This window comes from Tachyglossus aculeatus, chromosome X3 (assembly GCF_015852505.1).
Source record: "Tachyglossus aculeatus isolate mTacAcu1 chromosome X3, mTacAcu1.pri, whole genome shotgun sequence".
In the NCBI taxonomy this organism is placed as follows: Eukaryota; Metazoa; Chordata; class Mammalia; order Monotremata; family Tachyglossidae; genus Tachyglossus; species Tachyglossus aculeatus.
Window position 1 is genome coordinate 18,782,179 of NC_052099.1, and position 26,863 is coordinate 18,809,041.

General features: G+C 41.0%; 1 protein-coding gene across 1 annotated transcript in view; it reads left to right on the forward strand.

Moving 5' to 3' along the window:
- CDH10 (cadherin 10) overlaps positions 1 to 23,720 on the forward strand; it is a 98,230-nt gene extending 74,510 nt beyond the window's left edge. Inside the window, exons 6-12 of the mRNA XM_038770398.1 lie at positions 983 to 1,170; positions 2,879 to 3,132; positions 6,591 to 6,727; positions 7,929 to 8,050; positions 10,699 to 10,807; positions 14,820 to 15,071; positions 22,668 to 23,720. Of these exons, the coding sequence (XP_038626326.1) occupies positions 983 to 1,170; positions 2,879 to 3,132; positions 6,591 to 6,727; positions 7,929 to 8,050; positions 10,699 to 10,807; positions 14,820 to 15,071; positions 22,668 to 23,158 (1,553 nt within the window). The 3' untranslated portion in view covers positions 23,159 to 23,720. The remainder of the gene's footprint in view (positions 1 to 982; positions 1,171 to 2,878; positions 3,133 to 6,590; positions 6,728 to 7,928; positions 8,051 to 10,698; positions 10,808 to 14,819; positions 15,072 to 22,667) is intronic.
- The last annotated feature ends 3,143 nt before the right edge of the window (positions 23,721 to 26,863 follow it).

The window sequence follows — 26,863 nt, forward strand, 5'->3', positions numbered from 1 at the left end:
GTTGGATAGGGATCGTCTCTATATGTTGCCAACTTGTACTTCCCAAGCGCTTAGTACAGTGTTCTGCACACAGTAAGCTCTCAGTAAATACAACTGAATGAATGAATGAAGCACTTACTCTGTGCCAAGCACTTTGCTAAGAACTGGGGTAAATAAGAGATAAGCAGGTGGGATACAGTCCCTGTCCCACATGGGGCTCACAGTCTAAGAAGGAAAACACATGTTTGATGATGATAGATATGAGCAATATATAAATAAATGCAGTTAGAGTGGCCATTCTACTAAAATACATTACCAATGGTAACACTCACCCATAGGAGCAATACTCCCCTGTTTCTAGCTTCTCTTCTGGGTCTTCTCTCCCCCTAGGAATGACAGTACACAGATCTGATCTTAGGTCTCTGGTCCTGATGGAGAGGAAGAACTTCTCTCTCTCGATCTTAGGCTCTTGACTGGGCCATCGTTCTATTAACCCTCAATTTGCTGGTGTATGGACTGAAATGAAGACAGGTGACAGAGTTGCACTCTACAAGCAGTGACTCACAAGGTGAAGCTGCAAGGCCAAGTGGACGAAAGCCTAGGCCTGGGACCCAGATGACCTGAGTACTAATCCTGACTCTGACACTTGCCTGCTGTGTGACCTTGGGCAAGTCACTCTACTTATCTGTGCCTCAGTCTCCTCAAATGAAAAATGGGGATTCAATACCTCCTAGTCCCTCCTACTTGATGTGAGCCCTATGTGGGACAGGGATGTGTCCAGGCTGATTAACATGTATCTACCCCAGCACTCAGAATGGTGCTTGACACAAAATAAGTGTTGAACAAATACTGAAAAAGGGGGCATTCACCTCCTTAGCTAATGATGTCTGGCCCATACAGGGCTTTCTTGGGGGGTAACTGGCTGCTCCTACACACAGAAATAATTTAATGTTGCCATCAGATGAAGGCCTCCCCGCTAACCAGTTGTGTTTTTCCATGACAGATACTATACACCTTCGGGTGCCCGAATCTTCCTCCGTGGGCACTGCCGTCGGCAGCGTCAAAGCCACTGACGCCGACATGGGCAAAAATGCCGAGGTCCAATACAGGATTACTGATGGGGATGGAACCGATATGTTTGACATTATGACCCAGAAGGAAACCCAGGAAGGCATCTTGACGGTCAGAAAGGTGTGAGCATCTGCACACTCAACCCCTTCATTGCTTCCATGCAGATTCACGCACTCCACACTCTACAGAGCTCGTAGAAGCTCTGAAAATTCAAAGGATTGGTTGGGGCTAGAATTCTTTTGGGCTCAAACAGCTCCTCCAAAGTCAACTTGTTATCGGAAAAGCAACACTTTCATGAAATCACGAGTTCAGTTGAAATGAAGCTGAAACTCAAGTAGTACAACACATTTCATGAACTGGGTTTAATCCAGCTACCCCTTACCATCTCTGTTTTCTGAGTGCTATCGTTGAAGTGAGAATAAAACACTGACTACAGTAATGATAAAAATGAATTCAGGATCCCGTTAGCTCTACAGCATTGAGGGGTTTTCAGCTCAGGACTGCCCTGTGGCATAAATTAATCAATTACTCAACACTATTTATCTAGATTGTGAGCCTGTTGATGGGTAGGGACCATCTCTATATGGTGCCAACTTGTACTTTTCAAGCACTTAGTACAGTGCTCTGCACACAGTAAGCATTCAATAAATACGATTGAATGAATGAATGGAGCGCCTATTGTAGTACACTGTACTAGAGGCTTGGGAGAGTACACGTGTTGGTCACAAACTGAATGGAAAATAAATCAAAATATGCTCACAGGGAAAAATTTCCCGCAAAAAAAAATTTTTGGAATTAAAAAAAATCTTTATATCAGATGAGAAATCAGAAGATATCAATTACTAGTGTTTATTGACCCTCTACTGTGATCGAGGGCACAAACATTAAATTTCAGTTAGGAGGAAAAAGGGAATGGAAAGATGGATTTGGGAATAGGTAGGTGCTCAAATATTTCACTGATGTAAGCTCCTTGTGAGCAGAGATCATGTCTACTGACTCTATTGAACTCTCAATCAATAGTATTTATTATTCCCCAAGCTCTCAGTACAGTATTCTGCACACAGTAAGTGCTCAATAAAGGCCATTGACTGATTGGGGGATATAGTGAAAATTAAGACAAAAGTTTGTTTATTTTTTGTTTCTTTCTAGTGGGTTTGAATTATGCTAAATACCTTGTTCCTTCAATATAAACTCCTTTTTAAAAATATTTTAGTAGCAAATTTGTTTTCTAATTGTATTCTTCAATATGCTCTACACCTCAAATTCATGGGAAATGAGAGAAAATGACCTTTAAAAATTAAAATTTCTGGTTTCAAATGTTACACATTTTTTTCCTGGCAACATTTTGTGTAATCAATGAGAGAAAGAGCTAGTACACATAAACTCTTATCCCATTCCTTTCTACTGGTACTATATTTCCATCCTGATCCAGAAAACTCCAACAGTGATCCATGCATCTTTGGGAGCCTTATAACAGTTGGGAAAATGAATACTATCTTCCAAAATACAAGTCCTAAAGCATTCTCCTAAGAGCTGGGCTTTCTCTGTACACAACATCTGTCTGGATCTGAACTATGAAAGATTGAAAAATGGTTTTCACAACCTTTTCCCCCACAGTCTTAACTAACCCATTTTATATTTTGCTCTTTAAAATAAAATAATTGTTACACATACAATAAATTTTGGTCTAAGCCCAAAGTAGTTCCTTAGAAACCTATACCGATCTAATGTTAACGCAATACAGGTTTTGAAAATGATATTATGTTTTAGGAGGCTACAACAATTATCTCTGCCCTTTCCAACCTAAAAGGTATGTTTTTCCCTTCAGCCCCTAGATTACGAGAGCAGACGGCTTTACACTCTAAAAATTGAGGCAGAAAACACGCATGTGGATCCCAGGTTTTATTACCTTGGACCTTTCAAGGACACTGCTATTGTGAAAATATCCATAGAAGATGTGGATGAGCCCCCTGTTTTCAGCAGGTCTTCCTATCTGTTTGAGGTTCATGAAGACATTGAAGTGGGCACCATAATCGGAACTGTGATGGCAAGAGATCCTGATTCTGCATCCAGCCCCATAAGGTAATTCTAGAATCTGTGAATGTACCTTGCATGAAAAGAATCAATCAACGGTATTTATTGTACTAAGCTCTTGGGAGAGTGTAAGAGAGATAGGGTTAGTTAGCACGATCCATGCCCACAAATAGCTTAGAATCTAGAAGTAAAAGGGAAAGAGGAAAAATTCATTTACAGTCAGGGTTTATAAGCCTCCTGATGGTTCAGTAGAGATGTAGCATGGCGGAGTGGAAGGGTCATGGACCTCAGAGTGTGACCTTGCATAAGTCACTTACCTTCTCTGTACCTCAGTTGCCTCAGCTGTAAAAGGGGAATCAATGTGAGCCCCACGTGGGACTGTGAGCCCCACGTGAGACAACTTGATCACCTTGTATCTCCCACAGTGCTTAAAACAGTGCTTTGCACATAGTAAGCACTTAACAAATACCATCATAATAATAATTATTATTATTATGTGATAGCTGAAGAAGGGCCAGAACTCTTCATATGCAAGTGCTGGATAAAATGACCTTACTATATTGGTTGTTTACTCTAGAGTTACATTCAGAAAACAGATCAGAAGAAAAACAATATCAAACTCAGTGTGGCCCACTGGAAAAAGCACAGGCTTGGGAGTCAGAGGACCTGGGATTGAATCCCTGCTCTGCTACCTATCTGCTGTGTGACTTCGGATGAGTCATTTCACTTCTCTGTGCCTCTATTTCCTTTCGTGTGAAATAGGGATTCAATACCTGACTCCCTTCTGTTTGGACTGTGAACCCCATGTGGACCAAGAAGTCCACATTATCCTGATTATCCTGAAAAAACCCCAGAGATTAGTAGAATGCTTGGCACACAACAAGCATTAACAAATACCACAATTGTGAATATGATTATTTTTATCATTATTTATCAGCTGTCTTGCAGCAAATTTAAAATATGACTGACACTAACACCACACCCTGCATACTATTTTGCTTGCAATCCATTTCTCCACTAGCATTTCTCCATCTGCAGGAGTCCCAAACAAATCTAAAGCACATCATAACAACTCACGCAGATACAAAAAAAAAAATTAGTAGAAGAAAGTTCCCAGTCCCTTCACTCAACCACCTTGAGAAAGTTAGAATGAAGTGGGTGGTTTCTTTTCAGTGCCACACTTCATGAAATATTTTTCACTTTGAAGAGTGTACCAATCAATCAACAGGTCATATTTATTGATCACCTACTATAGGCCTTTGTGTTTCTGCTTGGGGCATTTTACTTAGGAAACAGTATCTCAAAACCCCCACCAAGACCTGCAAGTCTCTGAAATAATTTAGGGACACAAATACGCAAATGCTTGGATACATAAAGCTTTCAGCAGCAAGTACTGTAAGAAAAGAAAATAGCATATATCTTACCATTGCAATGCACCCATATAAACTTGTTAGGAAGTGAGATGGAGATAGCACATTTAGTCTCTTTAATCGGCTCAAAATTTGTTTTCATTTATATCCGGACATCCCACCGATGATGGGTCTATAAAAAGCTATTTTTCCATCAAATATCTGTACTCTGCCCCTTAAAAGCCAGTTGTCCTAAATATCTTTGAATTCCTCTTGATAGCTCGGTAGACACTATGGGAGGCATATGGGCAAAAACAGGTTAATATTGTTTAGGGAGCCACGTTTCAGCCTATGGGCCCTGGTACTCCAGCACAATGAAGAGTTCCCTGGTGAACTGGCAGGATTTGGGGATAATGAGACATTTTCCAGCCCCCTAAGGCTAAAGAATAAGCCTTCACTGATTAGATATTTACAGATGACTTGCACATTTCTTGGCTGGGGAATGGGGAGAGGAAGAGATCAGCTGAGAAGAAAAAAATAAATCTTCTACATATGTTTTGCCTGAGGAGGATGAGTAGCGTGTGGGATTTAAGTATATGTATGTTTTCACACCAGATATTAGAGATGTGATAACATAGATGCATTTTCATAAAAATTACCTAATTTTCAGCTGCGATCCTGGGGAAAGTGAAGCCAAGCTACTTTTGGCCAAAGGAAAAGAAAATGTATTTGTCCCCTCAAAAGATAATAATGAAGGCCGATTTCAGCAAAGAGCAACTAGGCAACTATTATGGCCAAGGGTATAAATCCTAGGAGGGTAGCAACTTTGGTAAAGCTGCCCCAGGGATGTTGGCCCACACTGTTGCTTAGGATGATTACTGTATTTGTTAAGTGCTTAGTATATCTCATGCACTGTTCTAAGTGGTGGGGTAGATATAAATTAAGCAGGTTGGACACAGCTCCGTCTCATCTGGGGCTCACACATCTTAGTAGAACATTACATATCCTAGAATCCCCCATCCTAAATTCTACTCTCATACCTACACCTCTCCTTCCTGCTTCCTAAAACAAGGCTCTGAGAAAGGATGCTGGGCCAGGGCTAGTGAGAAGCAGCAAATTCTGAGCCTTCTGCTGAACTAAAGTGAATTGTGAAACAACTACGGACCACTGAAAGGTGGCCCAAATGAAAAGTTCAAATAGAAAAAGTTTCAACGAACACTTTCTTTCTCTTGGTCAGGGGAGACATCGTGCTTAATGATGGCATTCACTAAGCGCTTACTACATGCAAAGCACTGCTCTAAGCACTTGGGAGGTTACAAGGTGACCAGGTTGTCCCACAGGGGGCTCACAGTCTTCATCCCCATTTTACAGATGAGGTAACTGAGGCACAGAGAAGTTAAGTGACTTGTCCAAAGTCACACAGCTGACAAGTGGCAGAGGCAGGATTTGAACCCATGACCTCTGACTCCAAAGCCTGGGCTCTTTCCACTGAGCCACGCTGCTTCTGTGGATGCTTAGATGGAAAGAGAATAGGACTGGGAAGTCAGGAATCCCAGCTCTGGCAATAACCTGTTCTGTGACCTTGGGCAAGTCACTTAACTTGTCTGGGCCTCGGTTTTCTCTTCTGTAAAATGGTAAAATACCCTTTCTCCCATCCTCTTCGACTTGAGCCCCATGAAATGGCAGGACTGTGCCTGATCAGCTACCTTGTATCTACCCCAGCACTCTTTCAGACATTTGTCTCATAGGAGAATCAGCATTGCCTAATGGTTAAAGCACAAGCCTGGGAATCTGAAGAACCTGGGTTCTAGTCATGGCTCCATCACTGGCCTGCTGTATGACCATGGGCAAGTCACTTAAATTATCTGTGCCTCACTTACGTTATCTGTAAAATGAGGATTTAGATTGTGAGCCCCATGTGGGACACGGACTGTCTCCAACGTGAACACCTTCTATGTACCCCAGCACTTACAACAGAGCCCAGCAGGTAGTAAGTGCTTTATAAATAACATTAAAAAAAGCCCCTAACATATACCATCATTGTTAAGTTAGTGTATAGGTGTTTCCTTTATCATGGAACTTTAATGTTAGACTGATAGATCTTGCATCATTGTTCCTCCCTTATTAATATGTTTTTCTTTTGTCTGCTGTGTTTAGGTTTTCTTTGGACCGCCACACAGACCTGGACAGAATCTTTAATATCCATGCTGGGAATGGCTCCATTTACACATCCAAATTCCTTGACCGTGAGCTATCCCAGTGGCACAATCTTAGTGTTATAGCAGCTGAGATAAGTAAGACCCTTCTTGTATGTGATTTTATGAGAAAAGCAATGACAGGTTAGGACGGAAACTGGTTAATTTCAGTAAACGGGGGATTCCTGCTGGATCTGGGTTCGTAGATCTATAAGGCGCGTGGAGGACTACAAGCAAATCAATAGATATAATCCCTATTCTCAAGGAGTTTATAGTTATTGTACCTGGTCTAAAATGGCGCAACCAAAAGCAATCTCTGAATTCAGATTTTCCATGCAATATTTTACTCATGCTTAAAAATCTATAGGTCAGCATGGCCCTAGAAAGGATGATATCAGAAAGAGGATATTTGAATTGCCAATATAATTAAATGGCTACCCCAGATAAAGGAAATGTACAACTGGGCATAAGTACATTTTTCTTTCATGGGTTCTCAACCAATCCGGTGGTATTTAATGACCACTTACTGTGTGCAGAGCACTGTACTAGGCACTTGGAAAACTACTGTAGTCTGTAACATCCTTGAGGGCAGAAATCATGCCTCCTAAAAACAGTGCTCTGCACACAGCAAGTGCTTCATAAATACAATTGAATGGATGAAAGAATGAGTCTCAAAACAATTATGCGCTGATGAAGACGTATGCAAAATGTTATAAACAATTCAGTCTTTCATTCAATCATATTTATTGAGCGCTTACTGTGTGCAGAGCACTGTACTAAGCACTTGAAAAGTACATTTCGGCAACAGACAGAAACAATCCCTACCCAACAATGGGCTCACAGTCTAGAAATTTACATACAGTGCTCTGCACACAGTAAGCACTCAATAAATACGATTGAATGAATGCAGTAGTGATACAAACTTGTAACATTCCTTTTGAGATTGTGTATTAGCCAGTAAAATAAGCAAAAGCACTAATTGCTCTTCAGTGTAAAATAATTTCAATTACATTCACTGTTCTTCCTAAAAAAAAAATCCCACAGAATAACACTCCTGAGTCTAGCATTAATCAAAACTGGTGCTATTTAATTATACTGAAATAGTACTTGTTGTTTATTGTACTTTAATTATGTGGACAGAAAAGTGTTTCTTCCACTGTAAGAAGTCTAATGCATACTATAAAAGTTTTATTTCTGGAACAAATCAGATTTTTTTTTTCCTTGTGTGTGCCGCATAAGAGGAAAGAGTATTCACTGGCTGAAAAGGAATCACTTTTTTGCTTCTCCTTTCCCTCGACAGATAACCCCAAGGAAACCACACGAGTATCAGTTTTTGTAAGGATTCTGGATGTCAATGACAATGCACCACAATTCGCTGTATTCTATGACACCTTTGTGTGTGAAAATGCAAGACCTGGACAGGTGAGTTTATGTCACCTTTCCAAAGGTCTGGCTGTCCTTTTAGCTCTTTATCGTGCCTGTACTCCCTGCCGATTACACTGAAATGGAGAATGAATGAGCAAAACGGCAGAACTCCTCATTCCAACCAAAATCTGTTGTCAAGCTGGGCCACCCCTTGTTTAGTCGAGCAATTTAATTTCTCTTCTCCCTGATTCATTTCTTCTTCACTTTAAGTCTTAACTCCCACACTTATCACCACAGCAATGTTCACCAAGTACTCACTTGTGTACTCATAACCATCTGTGATACATAGTATTAAAGTTAAAAGTGGTATTTAAGTGCTTATTATGTGTCAAGCCGTGTACTAAGCATGGATATTCAAACTAGATAATTAGGTCAGAAACAGTCCCCATCCCGTATAGAGGCTGAAAGTCAAAGGAAAAGAGAGAACAGATATTTAATCCCCAAATGATGGGATTAAATGAAGAAACTGAGGACAGCAAAATCAAGTGACTTCCCCAAGGTCACACAGCATACAAATGGCAAAGCCAAAATCAGAACCCAGGTCCTTTGATTCCCAAGCCCGCACTCTTTCCACTAAGTCACACTGCTTCTCACCTCTCAGTGCCTGTACAAATAGACTCACGTGTCCAGTATTTAGGTACTCATTCATGTAGATATCCACTTTCCTCCTCATCTCCATATCTATGTCTCCCTTGCTAGACTAAGTCCGTAGAGGACAGAGGCCGTGTCTCCTAACTCTATGGTACCTGCCAAGTACTTAATACAGTGAACTTCATTCACACCATAGGTGCCCGATAAACTTATTGACTGCTTGATGAATATAGGCTTTTTTGATGATTGAAATCATTAGATTTTAAACTCTAAGGGCAGGAACCACATTTGGCTCCTATGGTTATTCCCTAAGAGCTGAATGCAGTGCTCTGAATCCAGTAGGCATTCATCATATAAATCCCTGATTGAAAGTCCAGTGACGTTTCAGCTGACGGAATCTTCGAAAATGGAGTTGCCAAGTTCAAATGGTTTTCCAACAATTTAAATAGACAGACAGAAAGACTGATTTGATGCCAAGATGTGAAAGTGTAAGGAAATATGATACGGTAGGGAAAAAGACAGGGACAGATTTTGTGCATTCACTTTAAGAACTACTTTGCCATTTGCATGATTTAATGATTTTCATCACAATCGAAAGAAAGCACTTTCTCAATCAGTTCTTATTTCTCTTAAGACCTTTGATTCCTTTGAACTCTCCTGTGTGCATTTTCACTGAAAGCCTTTGTTTGTATAAGCTCATTTTTTTATTAAAAAAAACCAAGTTTTGAAGTCTGAAAGGAAAGTTCTTAATTGGTTTCAGTGCTATCTTCTGAGAAGAAAGCAGCATGTTATAAATAATAATTGCAATTCACGTTTTATTTGTTAAAGAAAGCAGAGTCATCCCAGTACCCCGTTGTTTTTGGCACTGTTTGATGGTCTTTATAAGCATCATCTTCACTGTTAAATTTTTATGCAAATTACACTCCAGATTATCTCCGTTTTTTGAAGAATCAAAAGAAAATTCAGAAGTGTTCTTTTATTATTTTAAATGTAAAATAGAGTCCAACTGGATTTGATGTTCCTTTGGAAGGGCATGGAAAACCATTAACTGACTGACTGCAATGACTTTGCTGGTAGCAACTCAATTGCAAATAAAAGGGCCTAGCAGAATTAGCATCTCAAAAGTCTCTCTTTTTAGGGTCTCTGGGAGAGAGGTACCTCACCAGAATACACCTTAAGGACACAGTAAATGCTCAAGGAGCACCACGGACTGATCAATATTCCTTGTTAGTCAAACTAGAAACTCACTTGCCATTCAGTGCTTTTACTTCCACTGCACTGTCCATCCAATTTCCAGATTTCATTTTCCGGAAGAGCCACCAAGGAACATCACATCCCCATAGAGGCAGGGAACTATATCCTCATCTGAAAATGGGGTACCTGAAAGCCTAGTCCTGAAGAATTAAATGGCTGTTTATAAAATATAAACAAAAGCCTGCTCCTTCAGCCCGTTAAATAACCACAGACAGTTTGAAACATCAAATTAAGCTGATAAACATTTCTAGTCTTCAAAAACCCAATGGAAATAATATAAAACACCTCTTAAATGAAAACATTCAATTCCACAGGGGACTCTAGTCTGGAATAAAATGATGATGCTAATCAATCTGAACACCAACTAGTCAGTGAGCTCTGCTAGACTGTACACTCCTTCTGGGCCGGGAAGCAGCATGGCTCAGTGGCCAGAGCATGGGCTTGGGCGTCAGAGGTCTTGGGTTCTAATCCCGCCTCCTCCACATGTCTGCTGCATGACCTTTGGCAAGTCACTTCACTTCTCTGAGCCTCAGTTACCTCATCTGGAAAATGGGGATTAAGACTGTGAGCCCCCTGGGGGGCAACCTGATCACCTTGTAACCTCCCCAGGGCTTAGAACAGTGCTTTGCACACAGTAAACACTTAATAAACGCCATCATTATTATAATTATTATTATTATTACTAACTCTGTTGTGTTGTACTCTCCCAAGCACTATGTACAGTACTCTGAACATAGTAAGCACTTAATAAATACTACTGGCTGACTTATCAATGTATGTCTGTTTTCTCTCACTTACAGCTAATACAGACTATAAGTGCAGTTGACAAAGATGATCCATTAGGTGGACAAAAGTTTTTCTTCAGCTTAGCGGCTGTCAACCCAAACTTCACAGTCCAAGACAACGAAGGTACATTTTAGAACTGACCCACTATGTAGAGTGCACTATTGGACTTCTCCTTCACTGGCTGGTTACAGCTGTCATGATAAGTCGTGGTTATAAATGATTGTGAATTCCCACTAGTCTTGTGTTTCAATTGCCTAAATATCTCCCCTGCTTGCCCTCTAGAAGTACTATAAATAAAAATCACCAGTTAATGTTTCACCCATAACTATTACTAAAGGTACATTGAGTGTGATTAAAGTAGAATTTGACTACGTTGATTAGCTCGTATGTGAAGTGTGGCCCAGTGGAAAAAGCATGGGACCGGGAGTCAGATGACCTGAGTTCTAATCTTGGCTCCCTCTGCTTGTCTGCTGCGTGACCCTAGAAAAGTCACTTAACTTTTTTGGGCTTAAGTTACCTCATCTGTAAAATGGGGATTAAGACTGTGAGCCCCACGTTGGATATGGACTGTGTCCAATATGATTAGCTTCTATCTACCCCAGTGCTTACTTAGTACAGTGTCTGGTACACATAGCAAGTGCTTAGCAAAATGCCATAAAAAAGATGACAAAGAACATGTTTGACTGCCCCCTGCTTCATTTGAAAAAATGTTTGACAACTTAAACTGGTTATCGAATAAATTTACCATAAATGTAATTATAAATTAATTTCAGAATAATGGTAAACACTTCTCATGGAGTTCACCAATTACACAGAAAGAATCAGCATGGCTTGGTGGATAGAACACAGACCTGGGAGACAGAAAGTCCTGGGTTCCAATCCTGACTCTGCCTTTGCCTGCTGTGTGACCTTGGATAAGTCACTTCACTTCTCTGGACATCAGTTGCATCATCTGTAAAATGGGGATTAAGCCCCTATGTGAGAAAATAACTTTGTCCAACGTGATTATCTTGTATCTACCCCAGTGCTTACTAGAGTGCCTGGACCATAGAAAGTGCTTGGCAAACACCATTAAAAAAAAAAAAAGTACCACCACTCCATTTCTATTTAATTCATATGTACATTAAGTGTTGCAGGTTTAAAATTGAGGTGGGCTTACTTGAAATAATCTTGACAGTGGGTAAAATGGTTGGACCCCTTATCAAATATGGTAGGTTACACCTCATGAATTAATAGGAGGCAGGTTACAAGTTGGAACAAAACTAGGTTGAAAGTTTTGCTAAAACCATCTCTAAGCTGCATAAGACAGTGTTGCATCCCACATGGGATTTTATCTTCCTGGGCCCTGGTAATGGAAACAAACCAATAATACCAATAATACCAATTATGGCATTTATTAAGCACTTACTATGTGCCAAGCAGTATTACTAATGATGATGATGATAGTGTTAATAAGTAATTGTTAAGCACTGAGTATATTTGTTAAGCACTGAGCTAGATTCAAGATAGTTATGTCCCACATGGCATTCACAGTCCAAGTAGGAAGGAGAATAGGTATTAAATCCCCATCTTGCAGATGAGAAAACTGAGGGACAGAGAAGCTAAGTAACTTGCCCAAGATCACTGACCAGGTAGCAAACCACTACCCTGCTGGTTCAATCTCTCATCCTATCCCGACCAGATTACTGCATCCGCCTCCTCTCTGATCTCCCATTCTCCTGTCTCTCCCCACTTTAATCTATACTTCACTCTGCTCCCCTGATCATCTCTGTGCAGAAACATGCTGGGCATGTTACTGCCCTCCTCAAAAATCTTCAGTGGCTACCAGTCAGCCTACACACAGGCAAAAACTCCTCACCCTCGGCTTCAAGGCTCTCTATCACCTCGCCCCCTCCCTTCTTTCCTTCTACAGCCCTGCCTGCACCCTCCGCTCCTCTGCCGCTAACCTCCTCACTGTGCCTCATTCTCGCCTGTCCCGCCGTCAACCCCCGGCCCACGTCCTCCCCCTGGCCTGGACTGCCCTCTCTCCACACATCCGCCAAGCTAGCTCTCTTCCTCCCTTCAAAGCTCTACTGAGAGCTCACCTCCTCCAGGAGGCCTTCCCAGACTGAGCCCCCTCCTTTCTCTCCCCTTCCCCCCCTTCCCATCGCTCCACCCTACCTCCTTCCCCTCCCCACAGCACCTGTATATGTGTTTGTACAGATTTATTTCTCTATTTTACTTGCACATATTTACTATTCTATTTATTTTATTTTGTTAATATGTTTTGTTGCCTGTCTCCCCCTTCTAGACTGTGAGCCTGCTGTTGGGTAGGGACCGTCTCTACATGTTGCCAACTTGTACTTCCCAAGTGCTTAGTACAGTGCTGTGCACACGGCAAGCACTCAATAAATACGATTGAATGAATGAATGAGCAAGTAAATGGCGGAGCAGGGATTAGAACCAGGTCCTCTGTCTCCCAGACTGTGTTCTTTCCAATAGGCCCTGCTGCTCCCCACCCTTCTCAGTACTGGGATAGATGCAATTGAATCAAGTCAGGCATAATCCCTGTCCCACATGAGATTCACAATCTATGTATAAGAAAGTACAGGTATTGAATCTCCATTTTAAAGTTTTGGAAACTGAGGCACAGTGAAGTTAAGTGATATGCCGAAGATCCCATCACAGACAAGTGGCAGAACTGGGATTAGAACCCAGGTCCTCTGACTTCCGGGCTCATGCTTTCTCCACAAGGCCACACTGCTTCACGAGTAGCACAGATTATCACTTGGCCTTTTTGTTCATCTATATTACGAGATGTGTCAATAGGCAAAGACATAATCTGGGCAATGTGGTATTCTCAGTTCTGCCATATATGTGATTTCCCTATGAGGGAGGCTAGAATGTTGTTAATGAATGAAAGAACGTTCATCCAGTAACGCCACCCTGCTTGGCTTCTTGCTGTGGTACTCAAAGAAACATATGTTATCACAATACAGACTATAGCAATACAATCCTCTTTTTTTCAGGACCATTATCTGATTTTGAGTGGAGTGCTCCATCTGTCTTCCCACCCTTTATTTTTCTACAATTTCTGAAATTGGACCCTCACAGTTTACTTTAAGACTAAATGACTTGTTTCTGAATTCCAATTTGTTTGTTTTGGGTAAAATGATTATCTTTCCCACAGCGTCCTCCCAAGCAAGTTCTAAACTCTATTTTTGGATACCTGGCTGCCATATACACTTGGCTGAAAGAAGAGGATTCTGGACCCAGTTTAAGCCACATTTTTCAATCTGTACTTCCCCATTTTCACAATGGGTACAGCTTCATCGAAAATGACTGAAAGTGCTCCTATAAATAGAACTTGCATTAAAAACTGAAGTAGTTTAAAGAAATTCAGTATTAAGACTATGCCCATCTCTGCCAAATGGATTTCTATTAAGTCATTTTAAAAATGAAATGATTTACAATAGTGGCTAGTGCTCAGGATTCTGGATTTGCTTTTTGCAGGAACTCTGAGGAGACATTAGTAGAGGTAATTTAACTGATAATTCAGTCCTCAACATAAGCTTCTAGCTGAATTGGCAGATAGCTGCTTCTATTTTTTTTTTAACTTGGGTATGGGAACATGTCTGGTTTTCATTCAGGCTAGTTAGACAGCAGACCATCCTAACTTACCTATTCCAGGTTAGCTGATACCTGGTCAAGGAGGTTTCTAGTCATCACTCACTATAGAAAAAATAGACACCACTAAGAGCCCCCCAAAATGTGCATAGACTGGAAACTCGTTGTGGCCAGGGAACGTCTAGTAACTCTGTTATATTATGCTTTCCCAAGCACTTAGTACAGTGCTCTGCACACAATAAGTGCTCAATAAATACCATGGATGATGATAACTTTTTCTTATGATTATTTTAAGGGGTATCAGCAAGGAAAAAGCAGCAATCTGAACCTAGTTAAACTGCAATCATGCCCTAGATGATAATAATGACTGTACTCATTGTGAGCCCTTTATGGGTGAGGAGTCTATGCATCCCAGTACTCAGCACAGTGCCTAGCCCACAGGATGACTTGATAAATGCCAGGAACAATCAATCAACGAAACCACCAGTGACATCGGGCTGCTAATGAAGAAGACTTTAACTCATTTCAGATAACACGGCCCGAATTCTAACGAGAAAAAATGGGTTCAGTCGACATGAAATAAGCTCCTATCTCCTGCCGGTGGTGATTTCGGACAATGACTATCCTATCCAGAGCAGCACGGGCACTTTGACAATCCGTGTGTGTGCCTGCGACAACCAAGGGAACATGCAGTCATGCAATGCTGAGGCTTTGCTCCTTCCTGCTGGTCTCAGCACCGGAGCTCTGATTGCTATTCTTCTCTGCATTATTATACTGCTCGGTAAGTTTCAATGTAAAGGCTCTAAATCTTTTTTTTTCTTCTTCTTCTTCTTCTTTTTTCAGCACATTGGTGATACATTGAAACAATGAAATGGTGATACAATGAAACATTGGTTGATGCATAAAGACCCAAACAGATTATGTCCCATGCCACACATGCAAAAAAAAAAAAAAGGATGCCATTGTGTCATTACACTACGTTGTTTTTTGTTTTTTTTTTAATATCTGTTCAGTGTTTACTATGTGCTAGATGCAGTATTAAGCACTGGAGTAGATACAAGATAATCAAGTTGGACACAGTCCATGTCCCACTTTGGCTAACAGATAAGGCAACTGAGGCACATAAAAATGAAATGACTTGCCCAACCATTGTTGGGTAGGGGCCGTCTCTAAACGTTGCCAACTTCTACTTCCCAAGCCCTTAGTAAGTGCTCTGCACACAGTAAGCGCTCAACAAATACGATTGAATGACTAGCAGACAAGTGGCTGAGATGAAATTAGAACTCATGTCCTTCTGATTCCCAAACCCTTGCTCTATCCATTAGGTCACGCTGCGTATGGTGCATTGGGTTGGTATCATTGCGCCCTATGGCTACTTCATAGCAAGAGTTGTTGCTTTCAACAGCAGGAATGGGAAAAGAAAGGAGAAGTAAGGAGAGGGTAAAAGGGAGACATGAGGTGGGAGATGGGAGGGGAGGAGGGGTGGAAGGGGTGGGGAGAGGGAAAGAAGGTCAGGAGGAAGGGATAAGAGCAAGTGGACTACAGAAGAGGAGAGCAGAGGTAAATGGGGCGGTGGGAAGGCAGTGCTAGATAAAGGTCTCTCTCTCAAGAGTCACATTTGTCCCCAACAGAGGCTGATATGACTTTGCAGCTACTGTTTGCAGGCACCTGGTGAGAGGTGATTATATATATATGTGAACATATTCTTTGATAACTCCGTGCAACATGTATTTTTTTAATGGAATGCGTTAAGTGCTTACTATGTACCAGGCATTGTACTAAGTACTGAAGTAGAGACAAGATAATCAGGTTGGACACAGTCCCTGTCCCACATTGAGTGCACAGGCTTAGTCCCCATTTTATAGGTGAGGTAACAGACATAGAAAAGTGAAGTGTCTTGCTCAGGGTCACACAGCAGATACGTAGCGGAGCCAGGATTAGAACCCAGGTTCTCCCAACTCCCAGGCCCATGCTCTATCCACTAGGCCATGCTGCTTCTCCATATAGCAAATGCTCTACTTGCCAAGAGCCAAATCATGACAGGGAGAAAATGACTGTGGCAGTTTAGACATGTTTTCTCTCTCTGGTCTACATTCTACTCATAAACTTAGTCTGTGAAGCTAATTGATTTTATTTTCTTCTGCATTCTCGGTAGAGAAGAGGGAGCTGTCCTTCAGAAAACATTGCATCAATAACAAAGCTAGGCTTCAGTCTCAAGTTGTTAATTAGGCAAGGCTAATTAATGAAAATATCCTCATAATGAGCCTCTGAATTGTAGTCTGAGACTACACAGGACAAGCATAATTATTGAAAAAAGAAAATCTGAAATTACTCAGAGAGACCTAAAGATCAATTCCAGCCTCAGGCTCAGAACTTTTGAGTCCCAAGTTTAAACATGTCCGTGGGAACAGGGATGGAAGTATGAAAATTCCTCAAGAGCTTTGGGGCCCCTTGGCTAAATGTGAAGAGCAGCTTGCTAGTGTTGGGAGCCAACAATCCTTTGCAAAATCCTCCTCTGACCCAGTTTCCAAGTCTAAGTGTTGATGCTCTTGCTGTGACCATTGATATTCATGGAGAATCCCTAATCACTCAATTATATTTATTGAGCACTTACTGTGTGCAGAATGCCGTACTAAGCACTTGGGAGGGTACAATGTAATAGAGTTGGTAGACACATTCCCTGTCCCCAACAAGCGCTTTTCACCTCCCCTGTCAGGCCAGATATTGACACATCATACTCGTCTCTGTGAGTTTGATTTGGCTAAATTGAGCAGGTGGGACCGATAATGTGTTTCCTGTAACACTCTCATAGTTCCTCCTCCTCTCAGTATTTATAAGTCACTTGTATTTGCTTGTCTCCTGAGCTAAACCGTAAGAAATTTGAGGGCAGGGAATGAAAATCTTATGTCAGCTGTACTCTTCCAAGTACAGGCCTTAGCACTCAGTAGTCTATAAATATCATCGATTGACTACTAATTGACCAAAGTTAATAGAGTCTCAAATCCTGCCTGGAAAACTCAGATGATCTCATCTGACCAGCGATTCGTTTCCAGAGAGGCTACTATGAGCAGATCCTGAGCTTGTTCTTTGGGACATTGTGCCACAAAAGCTAGAGACATAATCCCTGACCTCCAGGAGTTTACCATCTATCAGTCACAGGTAGAGTTCCACACGTGACCAATTTCCAGCCCTTTTTCCTGACACCCAAGGACTCAGACAAATCTTCGGTGCCTAAGAAAGCAGGAGTTGAGGTGAGCAGATAGGCAGTTAGGGGCGGGGCTAGGTCAGCCTAGGCGACAGCAATAGTTTCCATTCATCCATTCAATCATATTTATTGAGCGACTACTGCATGCAGAGTATTATACTAAGCAGTGGGGTGTACAATACAACAATAAACAGACACACTCCCTGCCCACAATAAGCTTATGCAGAATCACGTGCCCAATCGCAGCATGCCTAGAGGATAGAGCATGGGGCTGGGAGTCAGTGGTCATTAATAATCATATTCATTGAATGCTTACTGTGTGCAAAGCACTGTACTAAGGATTTAGGAGAGTACAATATAACATCAGACACATTCCCTGCCCACAGTGAGCTCACAGTCCAGAGGGCATGGGTTCTCATCCCAGCTCCACCATTTACATGCTGCGTGACCTTGGGGGAGTCACTGTACTTCTTTGTGCCTCAGTAACCTCATCTGTAAAATGGGGATTGAGACTGTGAGCCCCGCATGGGACAGGGACTGTGTCCAAACCGATTTGCTTGTATCTACCTCAGCTCTAAGGACAGTGTTTTGCAAATAGTAAGCACTAACAAATGCCATAATTATTATTAATCCCAGACTTTGAATATACAGTGTGATTTAGCTGGGGCACTGGGTCTCTTCTCGTTTTTCCCAGGCTAAGTGCAAGAATTACCGGTAGAAAATTATGATATCATTAGCATCAAAAAGACAACAGTGGATTCCATGATCATATTTGTTTTTTCAAATATGAGCTGAGGCCGTGACAATTGTTTTCACCATGTCACCAGCCTACAGGGCTGGTGTAAAACTCCATCAAGCCAGACAGTAAATAGAAGTTAAGCCACATGTGGCACAGCTTAACAATATGAAAACTGCACAAGAGATAACAACCAACCTGCCTTTTCTTTGGTGTCCTGTTTATTACAAAGCTACACTCTGTAAACCACAGGGGTAGAAGTAAAATAATCCAATCAGTGACAGTCCCTGTCCCATGGAGGGCTCACTGTTTAAGCATGAGTGAGAACGGGTTTCTTACCCCCATTTTACACATGGGCAAAGTGACTTGTCCAGGGTCATTCAAACCATACTCTTTTCATTAAGGCACACTGCCTCCACTGTGTCTGTACCTGCAACGGTAGCTTCTTTCACAAATCCCAAGACTAACATCACCTTTTGATTACCGCCTGAAGACATAAGGTTGCATTATTCAGTGATACACCATTCATTCATTCAATCATATTTATTGAGCGCTTACTCTGTGCACTGTTCTAAGCGCTTACAGCAATTGGGAATCCAGAATGGCCCAGTGGCAATCCAGAGTGGGAAAAGAGATCCATGTCATATGCAAAATCTCAAGTAGGATTAGGGATAATGGTCCTGGTTGGACCTTCTTTGACTACAGAAAGAAAATTCAGTTGGTAGTGGGGGAATTATGTGACACAAATTTCCAAACCAAGAGGAAGTATACAAATATTTCTTAAAACTCTTTCCTCCATTAGTCTGGATTTAGTTTTAATTAAAACTACTCTAAGCTATAGCAAGAAAAAAAAAACCTTGCTGGTTTGACACTTACCATAGCTCTCATATGAACCCCAGTTCAGGGTCCAGTTAATGAAGGTGGAATTACTCACCCTGGAAACAGTATGGCAGAAACCATAAAAAGAATGAGATGATCAAATCTAATTTGGATTTTCAATGACAGAAGAAATTGAAATATCCTATATTTAAACCTGTGCATTTCTATATGCTGTAGTGCCTGGGAAAATGCAAGGACTTTGAATATTAAAATGAAAAGAGAAAAAAGAAAAAAGAAGAAGAAGAAGAAGAAACCTGGAATCCAATTCTGCCTCCTGCAGAGAGAGAGAATAGCTGTTCAAATTGCAAAAAGGCACTTAAATGGGTTCAAGGGGAGGAGAGGTTGACTTCTTTTCCTGCCTTATACGCAGCACAGATAGAGAAAGCAGAGGCATGAGACTGGCAATCTTAGAGGTGCTGCCCAGTGCCCAGGTGGAAATGGGTAGGCACAGATGAGCTGGTGATTCTAATATGCCCCAGGTGATTCTGACAATAGTCCTTCCATGTTGCTACCATTTGGAATACCTCTCTAGTTCCCTGAAGGAAAGCTGCTTTGGAGAAGGGTCTCTGAAGCAGGTCTAGGGGTCTCTGAAGTAGGTCTACAGATATGTGACTTTGAAGCAGGTTCTGGGTCATTTCAAGTGGAAAGTGAGGGCAGAGTGGAGAAGGGTTGGAGCTGTTTTTCAAAACTAGCAACTAGCACCTCACAATCCTCAGATCTGCAGAGTGCAACTCAGTGCCAGGTTGTAACTAAGGAGATCACAATTATACTAATGATAATGGTGATAATAATAATAATAATAATAATAATAATGATAAAAATAATAATAATAATGTTTTTTAAGCATTTCCTATGTCCCAAACACTTTACCAGGCACTGAGATAAGTACAATCAAGTATATCCTATCGAGTATATCTTGATAAGTATAATCAAGTCAGACACAGTTCCATAAAGGTCTCATAGGCTTCAAAGTCCTACTGAGAGCTCAGCTCCTCCAGGAGGCCTTCCCAGACTGAGCCCCCTTCTTCTCCTCCTCCCCATCCCCCCTGCCCTACCTCCTTCCCCTCCCCACAGCACCTGGAGATATATATTTGTACAGATTTATTACTCTATTCAATTTACTTGTACATATTTACTATTCTATTTATTTTGTTAATGATATGCATCTAGCTATATTTCTATTTATTCTGATGACTTGACACCTGTCCACACGTTTTGTTTTGTTGTCTGTCTCCTCCTTCTAGATTGTGAGCCCATTGTTGGGTAGGGACCGTCTCTCTATGTTGTCAACTTGTACTTCCCAAGCACTTAGTACAGTACTCTGCACACAGTAAGCACTCAATAAATACGATCGAATGAATGAATGAATAGTGTAAGTGGGAGGGAGAATAGGTATCCATTCACTAATTCAATCATATTTATTGAGCACTTATTGTGTGCAGAGCACTATAGTAAGCACATGCACTGTACTAAGTACTTAGTAGATATTGAATCCCACTTTCAAGATGAGAAAACTGAGGCCCAAAGAAGTTAAGTGACTATCCCGGGGTCATTCTCCAGGCAAGGGGTAGAGCTGCGTTCAGAACCCAGGTTTCCTTACTCCCAGGACTGTGCTCTTTCTATCAGGCCATGGTCACAGTAGTGCTTAACATTTGGGCCACTTTATTCACCATGAGTGAATACATGTTTTTAAGTAAGTTAATAATGTATATACAACTCTCAAAATGGAATGACTCTCCTTACAGCCAAGCATTGAGAAAACTTGACTATGGTCAACAGTGAATATTCTATGTCCAATGAAGTGTTGTACCACACTTTATTTAAATACCAATTCAATATTCAAACTTTCCAGGTGAGAACATAGATTCTTATTACCATTATTTAGTTTGAAACATCAGTCAAGTACATTTATTCAGATTGTTTCTCCTATTGTGGGGCATTAGGGTAGTGGAGGCAAGATCTGTAGAATCATCCTTCAGTTTGAAGACGACACAGCCGACAGTGACACTGCATCCATGGGTGTGCCTTGCAGAGAGCATCTCTAGGCTATAAAAGTTTGTCCTTAACTGTCCAAATGAGGCAGATGGAAGAACAGATCTTCTTAGGGAATAGGAGAAGAGGAAAGTTTTGTGGGAAGACTACAATGCAATTTTCTTACTTGGCTAATGGGCTTGTGTTGGTTTAGCTTAGTACTATAATTTTATGATCCCAACAGGAGCAGCCGTGTGTCATACAGAAATTCTGTCTGAATTTAACTGTCAGTCACTGAAAGACATTTTCTAGTCTTAGAAAATTGTTTAGTAAACATTTAAGTGTGTGAGATTCTGGTCAAGGAACTACAGTATGTCCTAGTGGAAAAAGCATAGCAATGGGAGTCAGAAGACCCAGGTTTGAGCCCCAGCTCTACCACTGGCTTGCAGTGTGACCTGGGGAAAGTGGACTAATCTCCCTGGACCTCAATTTCCCTAATCTGTAAAATGGGAATAACCCGCTCCTTCTCTCCACCTATTAGATTGCAAGTTCTGTCTGGGTCAGGTTCTGTATGTAAACTGTTAAATGTGGCACTAAACCCAGGGCTCTGATTCATGCACTTAATAAATATCATAATAATATAGCTTATTTACAAAAACAACTCCTCAAGGACATATCTAAAGATGTCATCAAGATTCATTGGCATAAATTAATATTAATATCATGTGTCAAAAAGCAACATCACGTAGCGAAAAGAGCAAAGCTTTGGGAATCAGAGAACCTGGATTCCTATTCATTCAATCATATTTATTGAGAGCTTACTGTGTGCAGAGCACTGTACTAAATAGCCCAACTCCACCATGTATGTGCTATGTGGCTGTGGTCAAGTCACTTCATTTTTCTATGCCTCAGTAACTCCATCTGTAAAATGAGTATTAAGACTGTGAAATGCATGTGGGACGTGGACTGTGTACAACCTAATTATCATGTATCTATAATGACCTTTATTAAGCACTTCCTATGTGCCAGGCACCATACTAAGTGCTGGAGTAGCCCAGCACTTAGTTTGGTGCCTGGCTCATAGGAAGCGCTTAACCATTAACATGGAAAAAAATATCTAGCATATTAACCACTGTTCAGAGTCCGTTGGCATATCCATGTGCACGGTTTGAAAATTGCCTTAATTTAAGCCTAAATTCACTGTCTGAGTAGCTGAAATTTTTATGCCATTAGTAGATAGAAAAATAAAACAAAAAACGACCCAGCCTTCAGAATTAGACAGGTATTTCCACAGGTTTCTATAGTATTTCTAAATCATAGTCAATCAAACCTATTTCCCAAAAAGCTTTTTGGTGTGGTGTCTGCAATTTCTGAAGATTTCTATTATATACCTTTCTGAGACAAACACCAACGTGCACTGATACAGAACAATGAAAAAGAGTACAGTGGGGAAAAAAATCCATCTTATGTTCTAAGTAGGATAGAGAGACACGAGGTAGCAGGAAATCTCTGACCCACCCCTTCCGCCCACCGCTCTGCTAGGTTATTAAATTGCGCCCACACTTATCACCTTTTCTTTTTCCAAGTTATAGTCGTACTGTTTGCAGCTCTGAAAAGGCAGCGGAAGAAAGAGCCTCTGATCCTGTCCAAAGAGGACATCAGAGACAACATCGTGAGTTATAATGATGAGGGCGGGGGAGAGGAAGACACCCAGGCCTTTGATATTGGCACGCTGAGGAATCCCGCCGCCATCGAGGACAAGAAGCTTCGGCGAGACATTATCCCTGAAACCTTGTTTATACCGCGGAGGACTCCTTCGGCTCCCGACAACACAGATGTCCGAGATTTCATTAACGAAAGGCTGAAGGAGCATGACATCGACCCGACCGCTCCCCCTTACGACTCTCTGGCCACCTACGCCTATGAAGGCAATGATTCCATCGCCGAATCTTTGAGCTCGCTGGGCTCCGGTACCACCGAAGGAGACCAAAACTATGATTTCCTCAGAGAATGGGGCCCTAGGTTCAATAAGCTTGCCGAAATGTATGGAGGTGGGGAGAGCGACAAGGACTCCTAGCCTACGATACAGTTTGTGTTTATCCAAGAACAGGTCACCACTCAGATCCCACATCCACTTGACATTTTTTGACATTTGGGAGAATTTTCCTGCCACTCAGCACAATTTGTTCTGTCTTTTCCTCTTTTAATTTGTTCATTAATTTCATTAATTCTTTCTTGTAGGATGTCACATGGAGTATATACAACATCTTATTCAACCCCTTCCAAGAGCCAAAGCTATGGAAATTCAGTGTTGTCCATTTTAATAAGTAAATGCTCCTTTCGGGAACTGGAACAGGATATCTTTCCCTTAAGCAACCTCATGTATAATCTGCTTCTGTTAGGTCCATGTCCTGCCCTGCAAGTGCAGCTTTTTAAGAAGGTGAAGAATTTAAAAAAAAGTATATCCTGTTCTGTACATTAAAATTCCAAAAAACGTACACGTGATGTTAGTAAATGTGATATGCAGCTGGTATACAAAAGTTTGTGCAACTTCATTTCATCAAATTCTATCTGCTAATGTTTTATATTTATATTTTTGTATTTATTTTTAAGAAATAAAACCAGTTTTTACAACTAAATTTTATGTTGCTTATTTCTTATTTCAGGGAGGAACTGCATTTTCATTTTGAGAAGCCTACTTAAGGACTAAATATGTTACATAATCACAGGGACTCTTGGGTCTGACAGTAGCCACTAGGCTCCCCAAACTCACTATAGCAAGACCACTACCAGAAGAATTATTCTCACCCGCTCTGCTAGTATCAAACAATATGAGCAGAAAAGTTCAGAGATTGTTCAGAGATTCAGAACTGTTCAGAGCAGTTCAGAGATTCAGTTGCTGGGTGTCATTCTGACTGGGGAAATATCCTGTCTCAATCATAGTAACCGAATTATCGACAGTGGGGCATCCACAGAATCACCCAGCAATCACGAGGTGAGGAGCGTGGATGACAGCAGGGCACACATACAACATGGTGTAGTTGATGGTGTGGGAGCCAGAAGGTCCTGGGTTCTAATCCCGGCTCCGCCACTTGTTTGCTGTGTGACTTTGGGCAAGTTACTTCATTTCTCTGGGCCTCAGTTACCTCATCTGTAAGATGGGGATTAAGGCTGTGAGCCCGACGTGGGACAGGGACTGTGTCCAACCCAATCTGCTGGTATCCACACCAGCACTTAATACAGTGCCTGGCACATAATTAAGCGCTTAACAAATACCATTATTATTATTATTATTCAATGCCCCAAAACAATAATTTCCTCACTCATATTTGGCAAACTGAAAGGGGTCATGTACACCAGGAAGGACAGAATAAATGGTTTACAGACTTGGTGGCACCAAGTCTCAAACATAAAGAAACAGCAGTGGGCTGTTGGGACACCCTCAGGTAGACTGACGGTCTGTTGGGGTGGAAATAAGGAGAGAAATCACTGAGTGCAGGTACTGTAAATTTGGGGATACCAAGTGAAAAGCTAGAAAAAAACAGGGAGGTTCTGTCAGTAGCTGATTTATCAGTGGAGCAAGAAATTACCACTGTGCACAAACACAATGGAAAGGACAGTCTCCCATTTCAGTCTTTTTCCACATCCACAGATAATATCCTGGCTCTATCACCTTTCCGCAATGTAAGCTTGAGAAAGCCACTTAACTTCTTTGTGCCTCAGTTACTTCATCTGTAAAATGGGATTATAATTGTGAGCCCCATGTGAGTTACGTACAGTGTCCAACAAGATTAACTTGTATTTACCCCAGGGCTTAGTATAGTGCTTGCCACATTGTAAGCACTTTAAAAATACCATTGGAAGATATAATATATGTATATTATAGCATATAGTATATATGCTCTATATATACTAATAATATATATTATATATATATATATATATATATATATATAAAAGTTAGATTACCTTCCAAAGATCAAGAGAGGGGAAAGAGAGAGAGACAGAGAGAAGGGGAAGTGAAAATGGCTCTACATAATTCTTAGACAGCCTTAGACAATCCTCTGCTGTTTGAAATTTGGTTCAACTCCATTACGAAGCAAAATGAAACTGAATTATTGTATTATATTGAATGACTCACTTGAAAAGCATTAAAGGGTAATGAGGACTTGGGAGGACATTTGTAGATAGTTTATGAAACTCTGAAGATGTGGAATCTCTAATCTGTAAAGAAATAGAACCTCTACAAAATTCCACCCATGCAGTTTGAATTTTTGAAATGATCCTTAGAGAATTACAGAAATCTATGTTTCTCTAAGTAATAATGATTGAAGGAAAGAGGGATGGAGTAAGGGAAATAGAGGGAGAAGGAGAGAGGGAGAGAGAAAGAAGGTTGAACATGCCTTCTCATTTACCTTGTACCCTAAATTCATTTAATACTACCTTTCGGGCTGGCTATATTTTCAACAAATCTGCTATATGACAGTGGAGAACTAAGTTCCTTGGCAAGCTGTATATCCCATATAATGGTTATAAAATCAAGAAATGGCAAGTGAGATTGGAAAAGCTTACTGAACAACCAGACCAGCAAACATGACTCTGTCTTCAGAATATATCTTAGTATATACAAAGGAGCCTTTCTTTCTCCAAGTTAAAGGCTTGAGGGTTAAGATAATCAAGCAATTAAAAGCCTGTCTTTCTTTTGCACTTTGTGTTGTGGCATCTGATTTCCATTTGATTCTTTGCTTACAGTTTTTTCCACTGTATCTTGATTAATGTTTCAGTTGCTGGGTGTCATTCTGACTGGAAAAATATCCTGTCTCAAGCATATTAACCAAGGCCTCTATTAAGCTTCCCACTGAATCATGGAGAGATTAGTTAATCCTTCATTCTTTCTGAATATCCTGCTGGTGGGAGGATGGCTACCAGTCAGTCACTCAATCATATTTATTGAGCACTTAATTGTGCAGAGCACTGTACTAAGCACTTGGGAGTGTACAATGTAAAAATAACAAAAGTCCTACTCTTAATGCACTATGTCAGCAAGGACGGTCCAAGTACCACAAATCAAATAAGCCAAACGAATGCAACGGAGAAGTTAATTGTGCAGTCCCCTTAGCATTTGGGATCGACCATATTATCCAAATGAACCTGTTAGAAAATCTAGAAAACGTGTTGGAAAGGTTCTTCCCTTTGGATTATTTGTATGTGTGTATAATGAAGCTTGGTAACAGAGTGGTTATTTTCTACCTCGGGATCTGTGCAAAATGTGATTTTCTATTTATCCTTACTTCCATGGTCTCCTTGTCTCCATGTTCTCCCTCAGCCCCCCATCCTCTTCTCCACAAGAAACATGTTTCATTCATAACTGGAATATGAAATGCTGGAAATGTCACCGTAACCTTTTAACATGACAGTCTAGGAAGAGGAATTTTTGACAGAAACCTGGCCCAATTATACCGTCTTCCCAATTATACCACTTTCCCAAAGTGATGGTTGGAAGAGGCTGCAAGCACAAGACTGGGATGATAAACTAGGGAGATGCACTGATTTCTGAACTCTGATTCAGAACTAGTGAGGCAGAAGGAAGATGTTTGGGTTCCATTCCTATCACTGATGGGTAGCGGAGTGATATAAGATATGCTAACCCACCTTAAAATCATTAAGACACAGCAGTAACACTACAGCATCTAGTGTCTTACCACTTTTTAGTTTTACATGCATGTTTTTCATTTGTTGAGGATGAACAAGAGCAAGCTATTACTCAAAAGGAAGTAGATTA